This window comes from Lepisosteus platostomus, chromosome 16 (assembly GCF_059453375.1).
Source record: "Lepisosteus platostomus isolate fLepPlt1 chromosome 16, fLepPlt1.hap1, whole genome shotgun sequence".
Taxonomy (NCBI): Eukaryota; Metazoa; Chordata; class Actinopteri; order Semionotiformes; family Lepisosteidae; genus Lepisosteus; species Lepisosteus platostomus.
The window spans coordinates 6,004,177-6,025,307 of NC_142626.1; the positions used below are offsets into that span (position 1 = coordinate 6,004,177).

At 40.8% G+C, this 21,131-nt stretch overlaps 1 protein-coding gene across 4 annotated transcripts in view; it reads right to left on the minus strand.

Annotated features, from left to right (window-relative positions):
- The window catches only part of LOC148646745 (NACHT, LRR and PYD domains-containing protein 3-like), a 2,700,574-nt gene that overhangs the window by 1,544,701 nt on the left and 1,134,742 nt on the right, over positions 1–21,131 (minus strand). For 3 of the 4 annotated variants that reach the window (XM_088608542.1, XM_088608540.1, XM_088608541.1), the window contains exons 2-5: positions 15,373–15,500; positions 11,988–12,101; positions 2,252–2,314; positions 670–783 (exon numbers count right to left, since the gene is read on the minus strand). The exons of the other annotated variant lie outside the window; for it this stretch is intronic. In XM_088608542.1, the coding sequence (XP_088464668.1) occupies positions 670–783; positions 2,252–2,314; positions 11,988–12,101; positions 15,373–15,431 (350 nt within the window). In that variant the 5' untranslated portion in view covers positions 15,432–15,500. The remainder of the gene's footprint in view (positions 1–669; positions 784–2,251; positions 2,315–11,987; positions 12,102–15,372; positions 15,501–21,131) is intronic. 4 annotated transcript variants of the gene reach the window in all.

Consider the following 21,131-nt stretch of genomic DNA (forward strand, 5'->3'; position numbering starts at 1 on the left):
AGAGCTCTGTATGCTATGTCCTAATTAGCCATTAAGGTAACAGTAGTCACATGCCTAAAGGACTCACTATCTAGAGACTAATGAGGGGCTGGATTATGTAATCCAATAATTATGGATTACAATTATGCAATAATCCAATAATACAATAAGAGTGTGATGGACACATCCCTAGTGGATGCTGTGCACTAGATCCCCTCCTAGTGTGGAGCTCCTCTTCCACACTCTAATGGTTGATTTTCTGAAGGGTCGGTTTTCATGGATACACAGTTGGGAGCTGGTTCTATATCTATCAAGGGCACAGATATATTTTGAGAAATACAGGCCCTTTATTCTGCTGCTTATCACTCTTGTATTCAATTACAGCTCTCTGTTCCTCAACCTTTCTGTGTCTCTGATCATGTCTGCAGTAGATATATACTCTTTTCATTACACACTGATCAATTACACACTAACCATACACACTCAATCCATTAGTAAAAAAAAATACTAGCTGTAGAACTTTGTTTTTTTATTATCAGCAGTTTTCAGCTGTCAGGTATTTATTTTTCTTAAACTTTCACAGAACAAAGAAAATACAAAAGGGAGAGGAGATCCAGTTCACACAATCTTATCTCATGACCTGCTAATAGATACACTCAATCTCATCTGGTGAGACAACAGTGATCTCACCTGGGATCAGGAGTGAAGGTTCCTTCATTGAACATTATTGGTTCATTCATTGACCAGTCACTCTTCATGGACACACAGCTGGGCACTGGCGATCCTGGTCTGTCCAGCTTGACCCTGTGAACAGCACAAACACAAACTGCTAACCTTGTACGGACAGAAGCTGAGTCACTAAGAGTAATGAGAAAACGTTACTAACAAGGAGCTCATGAAAAGTAGAGAAAGGGAGTGAAACAAGAAACAAGTAAAGGTTTATTCTAAGATGAAAAGAGATAGAAATAAACACAACATTTTGGCTGTGGAGACTTCTTTGGGTGAAGAAGGCTCCCAGCTGAAACAATATGTTTGGTAGTTAGTAGCTAATTGATATAAGGCTCTCAGACTGTGTTGTTCTTGAAAGATACCAGGGTTATCAGTAACACCCACATGCCTGGGTTGTGTGTTTCACCCTTCAACAACCCTTTGTGTAAAGAAGGTCCCCCTGTCCTCAGTTTAAAATGCCCTTTCCTGTAGTTTCAAATCATGTCTCTCCCTTTGTGTATCACTGTTGATAGTGATTCAGGTCACTGGGCTGAGTGTGTCATTATCTTTAGGATTTTATCATCTTGAATAGGACTGCTCTTAGCCACTCTTACAAGATTAGAAACATTCAGTTGTCAGATATGCCTTTGACCCCAGAGTTGTATCTGGTTCCTCTTCTCTAGACTAATTGCAGAGATGTAATCTGTTTGTAACCACAGTGACCAAATTCAAACAAATCGCACACAATTTTAAAAGAGACCTCACTGGTGCTTTATACAGTTTTAACAGAACATCCTTCAAGAAATGTATTGCTTTTAACTACTGTAAATAACCTAACATTCGATGTGCCTGTTTTATTGCTTCCCCACATTGTCTGGAATAAAGTATTGTATACTATGCAATGCAGGTATCAGGTATTTACCTACACCTACCAGTGTCTGTCTACTAATACAAGTCACCCTGTTGACTCTGAACCCACATGACTACAGGACTCTCTGGTCAGGTTCCATTGTGAGGATGAGGGACTGGACATTGTAAACTAATAATTACGATAACAGTGTTATGAAAACACCCATATTAACAATAATATTTACAGCTGCTTACTCCGTCATCATCATCAGGTTTTAATCGATCCTCTGTGAATACAACTGAAAGGGAATTCAGCACAATAAAACAAGGTTCACATTATTGTGTAAGTTGACTAAGTGTTATAGTGGAGCCTGTCACACATGATGTGAAGACTACTTCAAGGGCACAGACATGTTCTGAGAAATCCAGGTCCTTTATTCTGCTTTTCATCACTCCTGTACTTAATTATAGCTCTCTGTGCCTCACCCTGTGTGTGTCTCTCATCATAATACCATGCATACATTCTCTTAAGCCATTAGTCAGGAGAAATTACTAGTTGTATATATTTTTTTAGCAGTTTTCAGCTGTCAGGATTTTATTCTTCTCAAACTTTTCACAGAACAAAGAAAGTAATAACGTGAGAGATGGTCCAGTTCACAACAAACAATCTCTTGGCCAACTGACAGACACAATCAATGGACAACAGTGACCTCACCTGGGATCAGTGGCCAAGGCTCCACCTCTGGGTACTGATGACCCAGATCTGTCCATCTTGATCCTGTGAATAGAACAAACACAAACTGCTAACCTTGAACTCAGAGACATGTAATAAGTACAGTAATAAGAAAAGTTACTGACAAGGAGCTCATGAAAAACAGAGAGAGGGAGTGAATCGGTGAGCTAGAAAACAGGATGTGCTTGCCTGGGATCTGGAGATGTGATGTCTTTCAGTGGAAAACAGAATATAGAAACTGGAATGAATAGCCTTTTGTAAAATTAATAGCTTTTTGACACAATAAGGAGTACATAACAAGTTGTTTCTCTTTTTGAATTTAGGGAATTCCTGGCGAGACAGTGGATTCTGTCTCTAATAATCCTACTATCCCTTCTCTGCAGGATGAATAAATCTGTCTCTGTTGAACTGCATGTCTCAAGGCTGTGAATTCTTGTTTGGATTCTAAAACTGTCCTTCCATTAACTTTCCTTCTCCCCAACTGGACAATAGGCTGAAGTACAGTGACCATTTGTGTCCATAGACACTCTTGTTCAGTGTTCTAGTGTCTCTGATGTTCAGGAGTGGCTGTGCAGGTATTAGAGTTGTTCTCCCACTTCACCTCCTGCCCTCACAGCCCCTTTCCCTCTTCATGGCCTGAAGGAAAGAGCCTGCAGGGGGCAGCACACAGTCCCAGTGTGTGAACATGAGCCTGAACTCCAGGGAGTTTCTGCTAATTTCCAGACTGGAGCAGCTAGAGAGACTGGAGTCACTTTTCTACTGGCGAGTCAGAGCTGCTCAGCTGAAGTCACATATTGATCATGTAGATTCTGATGTTGTATGTATAAGGTATAAATCAGAGTATATTGTTACACCTTTAGTAATATCTTTCACCTGGAATATTCTCATCTCTTACAGTACTTCTCCAGTCCTTCACATGTTCAGAAATTCAATTAAATTACTTACTAAATCCCTCAATTTTCCACTTTAAATCATGAATCTTGTAAAATCAACACGAACGCAACACAGCCAGAATGTTAAAATTTAAAAGGCAGCAGGTTAAAGTAATAGTCTAGGTTCAGATAGCTAATCACTCATTAAATGGAGTTTATATAACGAAAGTTCGGGAGCGATGACAACAACCACGCTCAATCGTTCCCAGCCGTCAGTAATTAGCAATCACTCCCTTCATCCTTCCTCCACCAGACGCTATGAATACCAATGCTATATATCTCTCCTTTGCATGCGACTTTTGCATGTTTGGGTGTGTCTTTCGCATCACACAAGCCGTGCTGTTTTCTCTTATGTTTCGATTGCCTTCGGACCTGTAAATTTTCTGCTCCAATGAAGAACCTTTGCAGCGCAGAGGATTCCCCTACACTCCTCAACCAGCCAGTTCTTCCAGCTTTTCATTCCTGCGCCCTGTTGCCCCCATCCCTTGCCTTCCTACCAGCAGCGCTCATCTCCGGCCAGCTCTCTCAAGATTCAACTCCTCGCTGAAGTTCATATTCTGCAATTATCGCCCCCACCTCACCACAAATCCAGTTCTCCTTCCTCCGCTGCGAATTCTCCAAGCAGCCCCTGCCTCAAATGTAAACGTTCCCGCATCTTGCGTCCCTGTCTTATTCTTGTTTCTGTCCAATTCAGAGCTTATGTCTCGTGTCCTCGTCTTGTCGTGTCTTGATCCTCTGGTGTTCCGTTTATAAAAATAAATAAATACATTCCAGGCTGCCGCACGACTGCATTTCTCCCAGGCTCAGACAGAACTGCTCACGTAGTTGAGTTTTTGTCCTGGAAGCCTTCATTTTCAAAACCCATGTCACATTTTCCCTGTCCCTGGTGTTCAATTTATGAATTTATGTCTCTACTGCTACCTCAGCCCCGGGTCTGTCTGGCGTCCTACCTCTGGCTCAGTCAGTAGCTGTCACGTGTCTCACGTTCCTATCTCGTTTCTGTTTCTATCCCTGTCCTATTCAGCTCTGCCACTACTGGCACCACCTCTTTAATGTTAATACAGGTAAGTCCTATGTCTCGGGTGTCCGTCTCGACTTTGTGCTTTTTTTTCCCTCTCCCTTTCTGCTACCGGTACCACCTCATCGAAAGGTAAGTACTTCATTTCATGTCCCCATTTCATCTGTGTCCTTTACCCCACCCATGTCCAATCTGCCCCTGCTTCGTTCGCTTCCCCATCCCCGGTTTGCAGTTCGGGCTCCAGGTTCATTACTCGTCAGCAATCGCCGTATGTCTCACATCGCTGTCTTGTCGTCTCTTTATCCCTCTTCCCCAATTCAGCTTCAGTCTCATCCCTCCCGTCCTCCGTTGCCACCCCCTCGACGTCCGTACAGGTAAGTCCCTCGCCTCATTCCCCTGTCTGATTCGTATTTTTATCCCCGGCGTCCGATCCGGCCCCAGGCCCATTTCTCTTCCTCTCATTCTCTGCGGCTGCCGCCGACGCCGGTTCGCCCAGCTTACTACCTCTGGCTACTCAACAATTGCCCCTTGACTCAAGTCCCTATCCCGGACATCCAATTCAGCTCCGGGATCATCTCTCCCACTCTGCACTATTATGTCTCAGATCCAGTACTGCTCTCACTTCACGTAATATCCACACATGTAAATTCCACAAGCTACAGTACTACAGCCGGAGTCTGGAGCTATCCAAAAATGCCTAGCTGCCTGGAGTTGGGGCATCCATTGGGCCGGGACCCCCAGAGGTTTATTTCTCCCAACGAGAGTTTTTTTTCCTCTCCACAGTGCCCACATACAGATGCAGCCATTCAAAATGCGCGGTAAAAACCCGCGGTACAGTAACCTACCCACAAGCCACCGCGGGGCACCGGAGGGTACCGCAGAGCAAGTGATTGGCTGGCCAAAATGACCGACAGGGGCACTCGTGGTGCATTGGTTGGTAGTGCAAAGATTTAATCATTTAATGTCTTTACTGTGCACATTTTAATCCGCTTAGTTTTGAATATTTATATGGATTTTACCACTAAAGGGAAATTTTAGTAGCTGAGCATAAAAAGAAGAGGAGCATAACCCATCTGAAGGTCATAAACAATATTAATTTAGGAACATAAACATTACTGTATGTATGTAAACTGTACTGTGTATGGCTGGTCTTGGTAGTTTAAAGAAAAAATACACACCAGTCTTCCATTTCTCCCTAAACATTTTAAGCATGAAAGTTTTATGAAACGGTACCCAAATATGCGATTGCTGTATAGAATGAATTTTAATTTAAAAAAATTATTTAACACGAACATTAAGCTGTTTACATCTTCCGCCTGAGAACAGTCACCCGTTGCTACCCAACGCAGAATGGTGATTGGCTGACACCATCTGACACCCCTCTGATTGGAGAAAAAAGACGTGCTGGTTTGCTATACACACTACCAGGAAGAGGATTTCTTTCTATTCAAAACGTGTATTTTAAAAGTTTAAGAAGTAAAAACCTTACAGCGTACACAGATTTCTAAACTGATCAGGATCGTTATCTTTGTCTTATGCATAATAATGTTCACCGCTCTGTCCAGCAAATTAATAATAAACTTTATTTTATATAGCTTTTTAAACGAATAAGTAATTAGATTGCTTTTTTTCACTTGCTTTTTCTTTTTATTTAGGCTCAGATTTCAACTATAGATCGTATTATTAATAACCATAATAACAAACAACCAACAAAAACAACCATATAAACATAATACCAACCAAAAACATAGATAACAACCACAATACAAAATCAAATAATCAAACCATTTTACTCTCGCAAAGTCCTCCAATTATCATAACCCCGCCCCTTATGCAAAACCAAACCTTCCTCCCACCCCAGTTTATCCTGTTTATCATAAACAAAATCCACCTCAATTTTCAACATAAAGCATTACACAAAATCAATACCTCAACACTCCATACTCAACAACGATAATTCACAAACAGCCAGAACATGTAACTACACATTCCCAAACAGACCTAATTTCCATAGCCCCGCCCCTTATGCAAAAACAACATCCCTCCCCTGTTCTCTCTCTCCCCTGGCGGTTGTAATTGTTTTTATTTTCAAATAAATTGAAGCAAAGTCATGTATTTTAAAAATCTTAAGATTTTTATATTTATGTCTTTATTTAGTGGTTTCATTAGTGACAAAGGCTAAACTTTCTTGGAAAAATGTCTTTTATGTAAACCATGTTTGCTATGAATTCATTCAGGGCTAAAATATGTTCATTGTCTTCTAATGAAAGAAGGGTTCCTTTCGCCGTAGTCGGGAGCCTAGCCTTTAACTAGTAAGTACTGTATTTACTGGGTTTTTGAGGGGGGCTGGAAATCTCACCTCCTACTTTGAAAATACCCGTGAAACCGGTTCAATTCGTCACAGCCAGCACTCCTGCAGAGAGTTGGGTTGTACTTGCAGTGTATACAGTACACGCGTTATGCTCTTCGTTAATGTCTGTGAAGTTTTATTTAATCTCTGAGCCATACTGATTCTTCTGGAAGCCAGTTTCCGCCAGGGAGTAAAAAAAAAAAACACACTATGGTATTCTCTCCAATGCAGTGCAGTTAAAAACATACCTCTGATGCTGCTCCTAAATGAATATCGTTTATGACCATCAGAAGCTTTATGCTCCTTTTCTTTTTTCCAGTGGATTGAACAGGGAGAGGCATTTCATGATGTACTTTTCACTGATGAAACAACAGTGGCTCTGGAACAGTTTTCAACCAAGTCGTTTTATAAAAAGGGGAGATATGTACAAGTTACTGAAGCTAAAAGTTTAGCCTTTGTCACTAATGTAAACACTAAATAAAGACATATAGAAATCCCTACGTTACAGACTGTATATGGCTGGTATTGGTAGTTTAAAGAAAAAATACACACCAGTATTCCACTTTCTCCCTAAACATTTTAAGCATCAGAGTCTTACATGTGGTTATTTCGTTTGTACGTGCTCCTTCTTACCATGTTACTGTTTACTGTTACTGACCATATTAAGTTTAAGTGCCTGTGGGCACCCGGGGGGTGGACCGTCTTTCATTAGAAGGTTAGTCTGTTCTACTCTGAGAATGTAGAGGGGGTGGAAAGTGCCCGCGGTCATTTAATTAGTATTAAAATCTTAGTTATCTTTCTAGTTCACAGGTTTGCATGCATAATTTAATTTTGGAAGCCACTGAGACATCAGGTACTACTGTTGTATTTATGAAAAAGAAACAAAACAAAAAACATACTAACAACTGTGCCATCCTAGTCCTTAGTTAATACATTTTATTATTCATAAACAGTTAACATTGTTAGCAAAATATTTTGAATTATATTTAACCCTATTTTTTCTTTAGTTTTGTATTTAACTTATTATATGACAGTCAGACTTAATGTATATTTGAACAATGAAAATATATTTTTACAATATTTTACATTAAGCACTTAAAATTAATATGGTTAATAATAGTAAACTGTAACATGCTGTAACAAGATCGGTTAAACTGCGAAGAAAATGCTTTCAGAGAAAATGTTTCAGGTGTGAAGAACATAGATCTCCAATGCAATTTCAACCAAACCTGTTCCCACACACCCTGCCCCCACTACCATTAGAATATCCACAAACATTTTAGCATTTCATTCTGAGCAGAAGACCCTCACACCTGAAGAGTGCTGGCTGTGACGAATTAAACCGGTTTTACAGGTTTCAATCACAGACCATGTGACTTGGGAGTCAGGAAACTACAGTAACACCGTATTTGATAACGCTATAAAAACGCTATAAAATAATGTGACTTGGCACAGAACAAGTTTACAGCACAGTACAAAAATAAATGCTTACCATGACTTTAGAAGCATAAATTGCCTTACACTCAATTTAAACACAAGCTGTCTTTAGCCCTCTAAGCTGGTTCATACAGAAATGTAGAGATCCAGGCTCAGAACACACAGCTTCATTAGCGATTACATATGCAGGACAACTAGAGAAGACGTTTTACAGAGGATGGATTTTTAGAAACATCCCATCAGACATCCCATCATATTCACAACGTGAAATCTAGAAAATAATATTACGTAACCAAAATCCGCAATATGGAAACAGAACCTGTGTAATTGTTGATAGATGATGTACTCGTAACATTTTTTCAAGACGAACTACAACATTTAAAAAATGACTTGTATGTACTTGATATCTCTAATCAATCCACGGGTCCCAGCACAAAACGAAACTAAAACGCATACCGTTTCGCGCTTCTTATTAGTTGCTCAAAAGTAATTTGACCGTATGAAATGCATAATATAAACCTAGAAACATATACGTGAGCAGTACTTAAGCACTGTAGTATCGGTGTTAAGACATACCTCTCAAATACTGTAAATCAAGTTAAAAATATCTCAAGACCGATTCTGGTCGTAATGAAACCATGTTTCGTGTATGTTTTCTTTTTCATCTTGAAATAACTCATTTCTAAATACCTTTTTCACTGTTAACATCTTGTAGCAACTTTGCGACAAGATATACACTCTGAGAGTTCATCCTGCTACCAACATTAAATAAAACAAATCTTAAGATTTCTATATTTATGTCTTTATTTAGTGGTTTCATTCGAAGCTTACAATGTTTAGGGAGAAATGGAATACTGGTGTGTATTTTTTTCTTTAAAGTACCGAGACCAGCCATATACTGTATGTTTATGTTAAGATTTCCCTTCAGTGGTAAAATTAGATATGAATATTCAATACTTAAACGGGCACAGTTAAGACATTAAATATACATATACATATTGTATACAGTACAGTTTGCATACGGTAATATGTTTATGTTACGCGATTAAAAAATAAATAAATAAAACTGAAAGGTCCAGCACCAGCTGGATTCAAACACACAACCTGCCAGTTGGTAGTCACGCACCTAGACCAGTAGGCTACAAGACAGCTCGCATAAGCAGGTAGGCGAAACAGCCCACACAGCCCTGCCACAGTACACGGATATAATCATACCGTTATTAAATTCTTGAGATACGCGATTCCATATTATATTCCCTTTTAATCAAATTCTAAAAGTATGCTTGTTGACTCCGGTATCACGTTAGTTAAAGACTTCGAAGCTTACAATGTTTAGGGAGAAATGGAATACTGGTGTGTATTTTTTTCTTTTCATGATAGGTGTCGCATTTTAAATCATTTTCGTAGTTAGAAATTATGAAACGCCCTGTTAAAAGCAAGGAAGTTTTTATGCCCGTTGAAGTAAAACAAAATGCCTGACAAAGTATGGCTTGGACAGATTCCAAGTGCTTGTACAAATGTGCTAAAGAAATTATACTTTGAGTATACAGCTTGTCCAAAGTCATCCATTATTAATACTATTAGTAATATCTTCATTAAAGGCTTTGATGCATAAATATTTCTGATAAAGGTAGGTTGTGTACTTTTGTCCAACTGAGCAATCTTGCTTTCATAAAATATACCAACATTTTAATGACTGATGATTAACATGCTGTAATACACAGTTCAAAATTAAAGGCTCAAATGCTGTACATGAGAGGTTAAGCTCCCCCTGGCGGTTTTACAAGGCGACGCCGGATAGTTAGTCACGTGACACACGTGAACCGCGTGATACCCCTGTGGGCGTGTCGCGGTATGCCGCAAAATACCTCACCCATTTTGAATGGCTGCATCTGTAGATCTGTCATAAGGCCACCAATGCTCCAGTTCCAGAGTCCATAAGAGTCCCAGCACTTAGCTCCGTACACTTAATTTATCGTCAGATAGCAAAGGGGTTACATGCCAAAAGGTTTACACCTTTAAAGTAGTAGTTAAAATAGTTAAAGTAGTTTACACCTTTAAGTAGTTAAGGTTTACACGCATCCACATTTCCTTCGAGCCGGCCACTACGTTCATCCAGGAAACCCTCATCAAAGTTAACGGCTATAAAAGGCAAGTCGCTACTGTTTACCTCCATCTCTTCTCCTGATCACCGTGCGAATCAAGTGCAATCAATTTGGAGTCTCCAATTTCCATTGCTGCTTTTGGGGGACACAATCGCAAACATGGGCCTGTATCCATTCAGATAACATCACCACCACTAACCTAATCCAATAATAGCAGTGATTTTGTTTCCCATCTACAAAGAGCCCACATGGTTTCTCATCATTGAGACCCCGTGTTCATTTGAATTCCCTTCCATCAACACCTCAACGCGTACCTATAATAAGCAACTCGCCTAGGCCAACAGAAGCCGACTTCCCTACCTATACAGAACGCAGACAGGCACTCCGACTGCCCTATTGCTGCAACAATCCATGCCTCACAGACCACACCTTCTCACCTTCTTCAGGCTCTTTCAAATTCTGCATTGGTGGTTTGGGGTCCCACTTGGTTCTTTTTTGATGTCCTGGCCTCCTCGTCCTATGGCCAGGAGGTCGGCCCTCAGCCAAGTGGGTTAAGCCAAATATCAGCTCCATAATAGTTCATTACGCTTTTATCTTAGGCGTTGTCATTCCTAGTGAAAGGATATCACTGATCCCTTCTGGCCAGTTTGGTAGTTAGTAGTTGATTGATCCAAGGGTCTCAGCCAGTGTTTTTCTTGAAAGTTACCAGGGCATCAGTATACCCACATGGTGGTGTTGCTTGTTTCACACTCCAACAACCCTTTGTGTAAAGATGAACCTTCTGTCCTTCTGTGTTCACCTCCCTCCTGTTTTCACTTATCGCCCTCACACTGTGTATCACTGTTGATTCAGCTCACGGGGTTGACTTCATCACTCTCTTTAGGACTCTATGATCTTGAATCAGACTCCCCTCAGTCACTCTTATAAGACCAGACAGGCTCAGTTCTTTTAACCCTCAGTGTTAGACATTCCTGTATCTGGTTACTCTTCTCTCGACTAATTGCAGAGCAGTAATCTCTTTGTCACCAAAACATTGACCAATGTTTATTAGTGACCAATGTCTAAACAACACTTTACACAATTATAAATGAGGCCTCAATGGTGTGTTATACATTTTTAACAAAATGATCTTCAGTAAATCCATTTTTAATTACTGTATATAACCTAACATTCTGTGTATCTTTTTTATTGCTTTCACAAATTGTCAAGCGGTTAATTATTTTTTTCTATACAATGAGGATATCAAGAGTTTTTCTGCATCTTCCAGTGTCTGTCTATCTCCTAGTGCACGTTACCCTGTTGACTCAGGCTGTATATGACTACAGCTCGTACTGACCAGGTTCCACTGTGAGGACGAGGGGTTGGATGTTCTAATCAATAATTATAATATCGGAGTGATGGACACGCCCCTATGCCAATAATAATTACAGCTGCCAACTCCACCATCATCATCAAGTTGACATCAATCTGCTGCCCATACACCGCACAGGGAGCTCAGCTCAATAAAACCAGCTGGACATTAGTGTGGAAATGAACAGCGTGTCCTAGTGGAGCTCCTCTTCCTCACTCCTGTGGTCGATCTGATTTGAGAAATTCAGGTTTTATATTCTGCGGCTCATCACTCCAGTTACAGTTAGTTAACTTCAATTACAACTCACTGTTCCTCCACACCTGTGTGTGTCTGTGATCATGTCTGCAATGGATACACACTCTTTCATCCCTTTATTTATTTTCTGCATTTTTTAGCTATCAAGTTTTTATTGTTCTTAAGCTTCTCACGGAACATAGGAAATAAGAAAGTGAGAAGTAATCCAGTTCACACAATTTTATCTCATGAGCTGCTGACAGATGCACTCCATGGGCAACATGACCTCACCTGTGGTCAGTAATGAAGTCTCCAGCTCTGAAGTGTATAAGTTTATCCATTGACTCCTCACTCTTCATAGACATACAGCTGGGCACTGGTGACTCTGGTCTGTACAGCTTGACCCTTTGAACAACAGAGACAGTTGAAAAGATCAGGAAGTGCAGAGCAAACAGGACTTAAACTTACAGAAGATAAGTCACTAACAATAAAGAGAAAATTTACTGAAAGGGAGCTCATAAAAAACAGAGAGAGGCTGTAAAACAGTGAGGCAGAGAACAGGATGCACCTGAATGGGTTCTTGAGATGTGATGATTTTCAGTGGAAAACAGAGTATAGAAACTCATGAGTAGCCATTTGGAAAATTAAGTCTTTTATGTTTTGAAAAGGTACTGTACACATTAGCAGTGTCTTCTGCTTTGAATTTGAAAAAGTGTTATTTAGACAACACTTAATAAGTATCTCTCTGTTGCTGCAATTGTGAAGTTCAGGGGTAGCTGTGCTGGTATTGGTATTGACTTGCTACTTCTCCAGCCTGAAAGCCCCCTTCTCTCTTCATGGCCTGAAGGAAAGAGCCTGCAGGGTGCAGCACACAGTCCCAGTGTAAGAACATAAGCCCGAACTCCAGGGTGTTTCTGCTGGTTTCCAAACTGGAGCAGCTAGAGACTGGAGTCACTTTTCTACTGGAGAGTCAGAGCGTTTTGGCTGAAGTCACACATTATCATGTTCCTGTTGATGTTGTTGGTCTGAGTGATAAATCAGTAATACATTTTACCTGGGAACTTCTCATCTCTTACTGCTCTAGTCCTTCACAAGTTCAGATCAAGAATTCAATTAAATTACTAATTAAATCCTTCTATGGTCCACTTTAAATCATAAATCTTGTCAAATCAACAGGAATGCAACGCAGCCAGAATGCAAAAAAGTGAAAGGCAGCAGGTTAAGGTAACCTTCTAGATTCAGATAGCTAAACTACACTCATTAAAGGATATTTCTGAGCCCTTCTGGCCAGTTTGGTAGATAGTAGTTAATTGATCCTAGGATCTCAGCCTGTGTTTTTCTTGAAAGATACCAGGGTATCAGTATACCCACATGGCACTGTTGCTTGTTCCACACTCCAACATCCCTTTGTGTAAAGATGAGCCTCCTGCCCTCAGTTTGAAATGCACCTCCATGCAGTTTTCACTTATTGCCCTCACACTCTGCATCACTGTTGATTCAGCTCACTGGATTGACTGCTTCAGTGTTTTTAGGACCTTGAATCTGGTGTTCAGAGAGAGGTTGTTGTCCTGGCACCAACCAAGAACTGTATCGTTTACAAACTTAATGATGGATTTTATTTTTGGCAACACAATCATGGGTGAATAAGGAGTAGAGGAGAGGGCTGAGCACACAGCCTTGGGAGATGCTGATATTCAAAATCAGGGTGGAGAATGAACTGGTGCCTACCCTTACCACCTGCAGATGACCCATCAGAAAATCTAGGATCCAATTGCAGAGAGGGGTGCTTAGTCCTAGGTCCTGGAGCTTGGTGACAAGCCTTGAGGGTACAATGGTGTTAAATGCTGAGCTGTAATCAACGAACAGCATTCTCACATACGTTTCTTTCTTGTCTAGGTGTGAGAGGGTAGTGTGTAGAGCAGTGGGGATGGTGTCCTCAGTTGATCTGCTCTGTCGGTATGCAAATGACAGTGGTTCCAAGTTGTCAGGCAGTGAAGAGGTGATATATACTTTGATCAGCCGCTCGAAGCATTTCATGATGACTGATGTGAGTACAACTGGGCACAATGGTGGTTTTCTTGAAGCAAGAGGGGACTGTGTATTAAGTAAGGGAAAGATTGAATATGTCCGTCATCTGCCAGCTGGTCTGAGCAAGCCTTCAGAACATGTCCAGGGATAGCGTCGGGGCCAGGGGATTTGTGTGGATTAGTCTTCCTGAAAACGTTATACACATCAGCTCTGGAGACAGACAGTGGGTATTCCCCCTATTTTACTGGGAATTCCTTAGCTGGTTCTGTGTTATGAACTTCGACCAGAGCATAGAATGAGTTTAGTTAATCAGGGAGAAAGGCAGTTTGTGTCATATTGCTGGGTTGCACTTTGTAATCTGTGATGGTGGGAATTCCATTCCATATATTCCAGGTGTCTTGGTCATCGTGATAGTATGATTCAGTTTTGCTCTATAGTTATATTTGGCTCCTTTGTTGGCTTTTCTCAGGTCAGATCTGGATTCTTTGTACTTGTCCATGTCTCCAGAGTTAAAAGTCATTGTTCTAGCTTTTTTGATTAGTGCATATTTCTCCATTTTCCCACGGTTTCTGATTTGGGTATGTGCGAACTGTAATTTTGGGGACAACATCTTTGATACATTTATTGATATAACCAGTAGCATAGTCTTCTTACAGGTTAATGTCCTTCCCGGCAGCTTCACGAAAAATCTGCCAATCAGTAGTGGCAAAACACTGATGTAGAATAGAATCCGACCAGCGCTGAAAGGTTCGTGTCGCAGGCTTCTCCTGTTTGAGTTTCTGCCTGTAGGCAAGAAGTAGCAGAATGGAACTGTGATCGGATTTGCAAAAGGGAGGTCGGGGGAGGGCTTTGTAGCCATTCTGGAAGGGAGTGTGAATATTATCCATCGTATTTGTTCTGTTCGTCAGGCAATTAATATGCTGATGCAGGCATGGTTTTCTTCAGGTCCGTGCCACTGAAGTCCCCTACTGTGATGAATGCGTCCTAGGGGTATAAGTTCTCCTGTCTGTGTTGGTGTCCAAATAATTCATTCAGGGCTCTTGTGGTGTTTGCCTGTGGTGGAATATACACCGCTGTGAGGACCACCAATGTAAACTCCCTCGGTAGACAGAACGGGTGGCATTTTATTGTCAGGTGTTCAAGATCTGGAAAGCATGACAATTAAATAGTCTCCACAGCTGTGCACCAGGAGTTATTAACCATCAAGCACATCACTCCACCCTTGATTTTCCTCGAGTCCATTGTCCTGTCCTGACAGTGGACAGAAAAGCATCTCGGGAGGATAGCAGTGTCCGGAATAGACGCATAAAGCCAGGTTTTGGTAAACGCTAGCTCAGAATGTGGTATATAATTTAAGTTACCTCAAACTAAGGTATACACCCAGACACAGTAACATTCCCACAACATGCATCCCTCTGGGATCTGACACTGAGCATGCATGTCCTGACAGCACTTGACAAAACACATGGAACACAAGACCCAAGACAGCAGGGCCAGGAGACCTCAGCTACTACAGTCACATAACTGACAACAGACATGGGACAGCAGGGAAACCTACAATAACACAGACACATCCTTATAGCTTTGAAGCCAAACAGATTCAGTGTCAGAGTCAATCAGGTCCCCAAACACAAGAACACCCTCTTACCTCTCAATTTCAGGGCCCAGTGCTCCATCTTCAGCCTCAGGCTCCTCAGAGAGACTCATTTCAGAAGCTGTTTCCCTCCTGAGGATCAGCAGAGGGTCTCAAGGACATGAATTTGATACGAGCACAACCTGCCAACACATAACAGAAAGTGAGAAACTCTCACATCTCACATCACAACACTGACACATTCTCACACACTGTACTGCACAATAATAACACTGAAACACTCTCACACACTGTACTGCACATTATCTACACTGACACACTCTCACACACTGAACTGTACATTAACAACACTGTTAAATCCCACACACTGTACTGCACATTTACAACACTGACACACTCTCACAGTCTATGCTGTACATCAACAACACTGACACACTCGCATACACTGTGCTGCACATTTATAACACTGAAACACTCTCACACACTGTACTGCACATTACCAACACTGACACACTCTCACACACTGTACTGCACAATAACAACACTGACATATTCTCATACACTGACACACTGTACTGCTCATTAACAATATCTGTAACAGTATAGTGTCACAAACGTAGTCTTTCCTTTACTAATAGACTAGTATTAAATTGGTAGTGTTTAAAACTGAATTAATTTTAATGTTACCCATGAGAAGAATACATATTAACAGACTGATGTATTTACTGACATATATCAAATAAAATATGACATATTCATGTTCATATTACCAACTGTGATGCCACTATGAGTGCAGAAGTCTGTCTTACAATGTTGCATTATTGACACTATTCTCTTTATGGTTTAAAAATAAGCACTTGAAATTATAGCACATAAAGGCTGCACAACTATCAGTGCAGCTTGTTTTGGTGCATTTGTGCACTCAGTTGAATTTATGTTTGCCTCAGTACAGGGTTTTGAAAACTTCTGCATTCCTGTCTTTGTCATTTTTCTCATCTTATTAATTATCTTTATCTTGGGGTTTTTCCATACACAATAAAACTACATAGTATTTTGACACACAAGATTTAAAACAACAAAATCCAAAAACCTCAAGGTATTTATAGAATGAACTGAATAAAAGCACTATGCAATCTTATCCACCACAGTCAGCACTTCTGTGCCCTGTCATTTTAAATCTGAACACACTGTAGCGAATGCGAAATAAGCAGCATTTAAAAACAAATCCAGAGCACGATCCTATGGACACAAGTGTAGGATCAGCAGGTTGGCTGTATTGGCAGCTCAAGATTTGACCGGACTGGAGTGTAGCGTTGCTGATGACGTCGTTGGGAGATCCGGAAGTCTAATAGGAGCGCAGGATGCGTTAGGTATATCTTTGATAGGAAAATGAGTAATATTCCTAGATTTACGTCCTGAATTAAAGCTGTTTTAACATAGTTTGCTGACACTTGGGAAAGGCCAGATGAAGCTGGCAGATGTTGAAAAGCGATGAAGAGTCAGATCAATGGCTAGCTGGTACTCAGCTGGTTCCTGGCTGAGATCAAACTGTGCATTGGAGCAGCAAACAGGAATATTGATTGTATGGTGTAGGCAGCGTCGTAGTACTGTCTATGCAGGGATGCACACAAGGGGGGAGAGGACAGCGAGACAGCAAGACAGAGAGACTCATGCAACAAACATGCACAAGAGAGAGATAGAGATCTCGTAGGTATTTATGTCATTTTGAGAGAGGAATAGATGTCAGAAGCGATTGATAATTACTGATGGCTGAGTCTGATTGAACATGGTTGTTGTCATCCCTCCTGAACCTTCGTTACAAACTCGATTTAAAACAATAGTAACCAAGAACAATGCACAGAAATACATAATTTGATGTCATGAGCGCAAAATCTTCACTTCTGAGCAGTGAACAAAATAATAAGATCTGACTAATCCTATGTTGCTGTTATTCCTACAACTGGAATGAAAAAATATACATGTCTGATGTATTCACTGACATATGAAAGACTCTGCTTCCAAGAAGTGGATGAAAACTGTCTCATAATGTTACATTACTGTTATTCTGTGAGTGATAAAACAATAATGAAATTTCAACACAACTGCTAACTGCATGAAGAGGAATGCAAGGTGATGTCTGCACATGGGCTGAGAACAGGAAACAGGAACAATGTCATGGGAACAGTGACGAAAATCAGACCAGAATACAGTATGATAAACAGGGGAAACAGCATCAGGAAGGAGAAACAGTGGTCACAACTCACAGCTCACTGACAGGGCTAGATGGACACCTAACAGGATCGCTACTAAAAACTACAAAACAGCAGTCACAAGAATTACCACAGCACTAAATGTATAGCTCTGAGACCCAGCCTCAACAAATACTGAAGATCATGAGCTTTACAAAGCTGATATTTAAGGTCGGGACACCATGGAGAAATACCTTGTAACCAAGGCCAGTGCAAAGCAACACATAACTTGGAGCACAAAACCTGCACTTCTGAGCAGTGAAAACAATAATATGTTCGGATGAATCATCTTTACTCTTATTCCTACAACTGGACAGTACAGCACATTACCACCACTGGCACTGTCTCAGACTGTACTTTACACTATGTGGGCAGAAAACTGTCTTACAATGTTGTATTATTGCTACCATTTTGTTAATGGTTTAAAAATAAGCACTTGAAATTTCAACACAGTTCCTAACTGTATGAAGAGGAATGCAAGGTGATGTCTGCACATGGACTGAGAACAGGAAACAGCCTGTGACTGGGTGGATGCAGGCAGTGCTGTTCCACAGGGACTTGTGTGCAGCCTGTCTGTGTCTTTCTACAACTGCACCCCTGAGGTGTTCTGAAAGCTTCTTAGTCTCCAGGATTAAATATTTTTTTATAGTCATTGCCTGACTGCCTTGCCTTACCTGACATTGACGGGGCCTTACAGAGACAAAAGTATTTTTCTGAAATAATGTAAATAACTACTATTGCACACAGAACCTGCACAACAATTAGTGCAGTCCGTTTTGGTAACTTTGTGCACCCGGATGAATTTAGGGTTAAAAAATAGTGCAATCATGACTTTGCCATTTCCTTATGATACTTATTATCTAATTTTTTTTTCCTTTTTTACATATGTTTGTGTACATAATGAATATTAGTTCATAGTATTTTGACCAGGAAGCATTAAAACAACAAACTTTAGAAACTTCAAGGCTGTCAATACTTTTACATGGGACTGAAGAAAATGCCCTCTAAGTATAAAAACATTGACACAATCTTATCCACCACAATCAGCGCTTCTGCTCTCCGCCATTTTAAACCTGAACGCGCTGTGAACCGTCTCAGCAGCTTCGTGTGACTTCAGAGCAGGAGTCCTGCACTCAGCTACAGACAAGGATCAGTTTCAGAAAGTACCTGTCACGATTATAGTCCCTCCTCCTTAAGGGCGCTCCGGCTCTTTCACTTTGGATTTGATTATGTGCACCTGACCCCCGTTCCCAGTCCACCTTAAAATCCAAGCGCTGACGTTCATCCTGGCTCTGAATCTGGTTTCCGCACCGTGCGAGTCCGGGACTTGGAAGCGCCAGGTCCCTTTAAGGTTTTAATCCCTGTTCCTTGTCCGCCGGTTACTGGTTTTAATTCCTTGTTTGGATGGATCACCTGGCTATGGACTTATTCTTGCGTTTTTGGATTCCCTCTATGGATTACTTTTGGATTGTTTGCCACGGCCACACCTCCCCCGTGCACCAGCGCACTTTGGACACGCCCCCCTGTTTTCATCCCCGTATTCCTGCATGACTTTCCCCTAATGTTTCCTCATTTCTTCGGATTGTGTCGTCCGTATAGGGTCTGGAAAGAACTGTTCGTTACAGTACTGCTGGACAACGCTGCTGTGCCAGTACAGAAGAGAGGTGTAACAGTGCGCACTCTGACACATTTATTCCTGAGAGACTCACCCAGGATGGTGTGAAGTTTCCCCTGAAGTCATTCTGCTCATAATCTTCTCTAAAATGTTTTCAGGCTCTCAGACTCTACAGCCAGTGTCTGAAGTCTGAATTATGATAAAACCTCTTGCTCTCTCCCCCAGCCACCTTCAACAATTACTGCCCTTCAGTGTGTCTTTAATGCAGGAGTAACTTTATTCCCTCTTTACTTGTATCTACTGTAATTGTCTCTCTCCTGCTTGACTCTTAATGTCGAAGTAACAGAAACACTTTCTGTTTCACTAACTTTTCTTTTTTTTTAAATCAGAAACCACTGAACAAAAGAGAGATTCATTTACACTGCAGCTAAAGGACTTCCTGTTAAGTGGTTTTGAGTCACTTTCATAAAAGAATTATGATAAATGTATTTTCATTATGAGGAAGATCTAGTTGATGATCTAACCGGTCCCCCAAACTTTTGGGGGCCTGTCTGTTTCTAATATTAAATATTGTATTTATAATATGGGCTTTTAACTTAAAAGTCAAGTGCAAGAACTCTGGCACAGAACTGACAAGACAGATAAAAAACTGTCACTTTTACATTATATCTAACACCGCTGCTCAAACAGCTTTCAGAAAGACTAGTTTTCATCAAGCTGCCTGTGAAAAATGAAATTCTCTTGGGTCACTTTCTCCTGTATTCTTTGTTTTTATACCTAGTTTTCTTCCTTTTACTCCAGTGCTTTCCCAATAAAGCACCCTATCTACCATAACCACAGCCTGACAAACAAGATAATATCTAGAACCAATCACTCCATGAATAATATTTAACTTTGTGAATTCCCTTTGCAAAAGAATGACTTTTCTTTTCCTATCCTTGATCATGACTGCTGTTAGTGTCTCTGCAACTTCAGAATCAGGAGAATCTCTGTTAGCATTCATGAATATTTCATCCTATTCTCAGTCTTGCTCCTGCTCCTGCTCATGCTCCTGGCTCCTGGCTCCTGGCAATGTTATTAATTTCAAACTTAGCTCAATCCTTCTAGTTAATCAGGTGGACACTGATTTGTTCCCTCAACCACTGTTTTTTTCTGTTTCTGAAAATGCAGCACAGCATTGTGACAGTTGCAGGTGACATTACTCCAGACATTAGAAGAAGACATTACATTTGTTACCAATGTACTGAGAGTGTACCTGGCACCAACCTACTGTATACATCTTAAAGGTTTGGGTATGAATAATATGTTATTTTCTCTCCAGACTGACACACCATTCCTGATTGTACTGTACGATGCTGCCAGATTCTCACAGTCTGTACTGCATATTAACAAAATTAAAACCCCCTCACAGACTGTTATGGATATTAAACATTTTTCAGATACCAAAATGTATCACTCAACACTTGATCCTGTTAATTTGAAAAATCAGCTCTTACCTCTTACTGCTTATTGTTGTATTCTAGTATTCCCTTGGCTGATTCTCCTTTGCTTCGACCTCACCTTTGGGTTTCCCCTGTGTTTAGTCTGTTTTCACTGTTCTTTGACCCTGCCTGAACAGCAACGTCCTAGACTGAGCTCTGTGCTTAGAACTTGCCCACTTTCTGACTCTCCTACATATTCTCCCTTGTGCTTTTCTTGTGTATCTCGGATTGACTGTGCCTCTGGATCATGTCTAAAAATTTTAGTTTTTCTTTTGCCTGCCTGCCCTGCCTGCTTCCTGCACCTGGATTCAGTCTCCAGTCTCTTGGCTGCTGCATCTATCGGGTCAGTGCAATGTATATAATGGACTGCTCTTTTGTGCTGGTATGTTATATTATAGTATTGAAGGTCATTAGTGTATTTTCCTGTTATGAAAGTGTTTCCCTGACCTTGTACTTGTCATGCTGAGT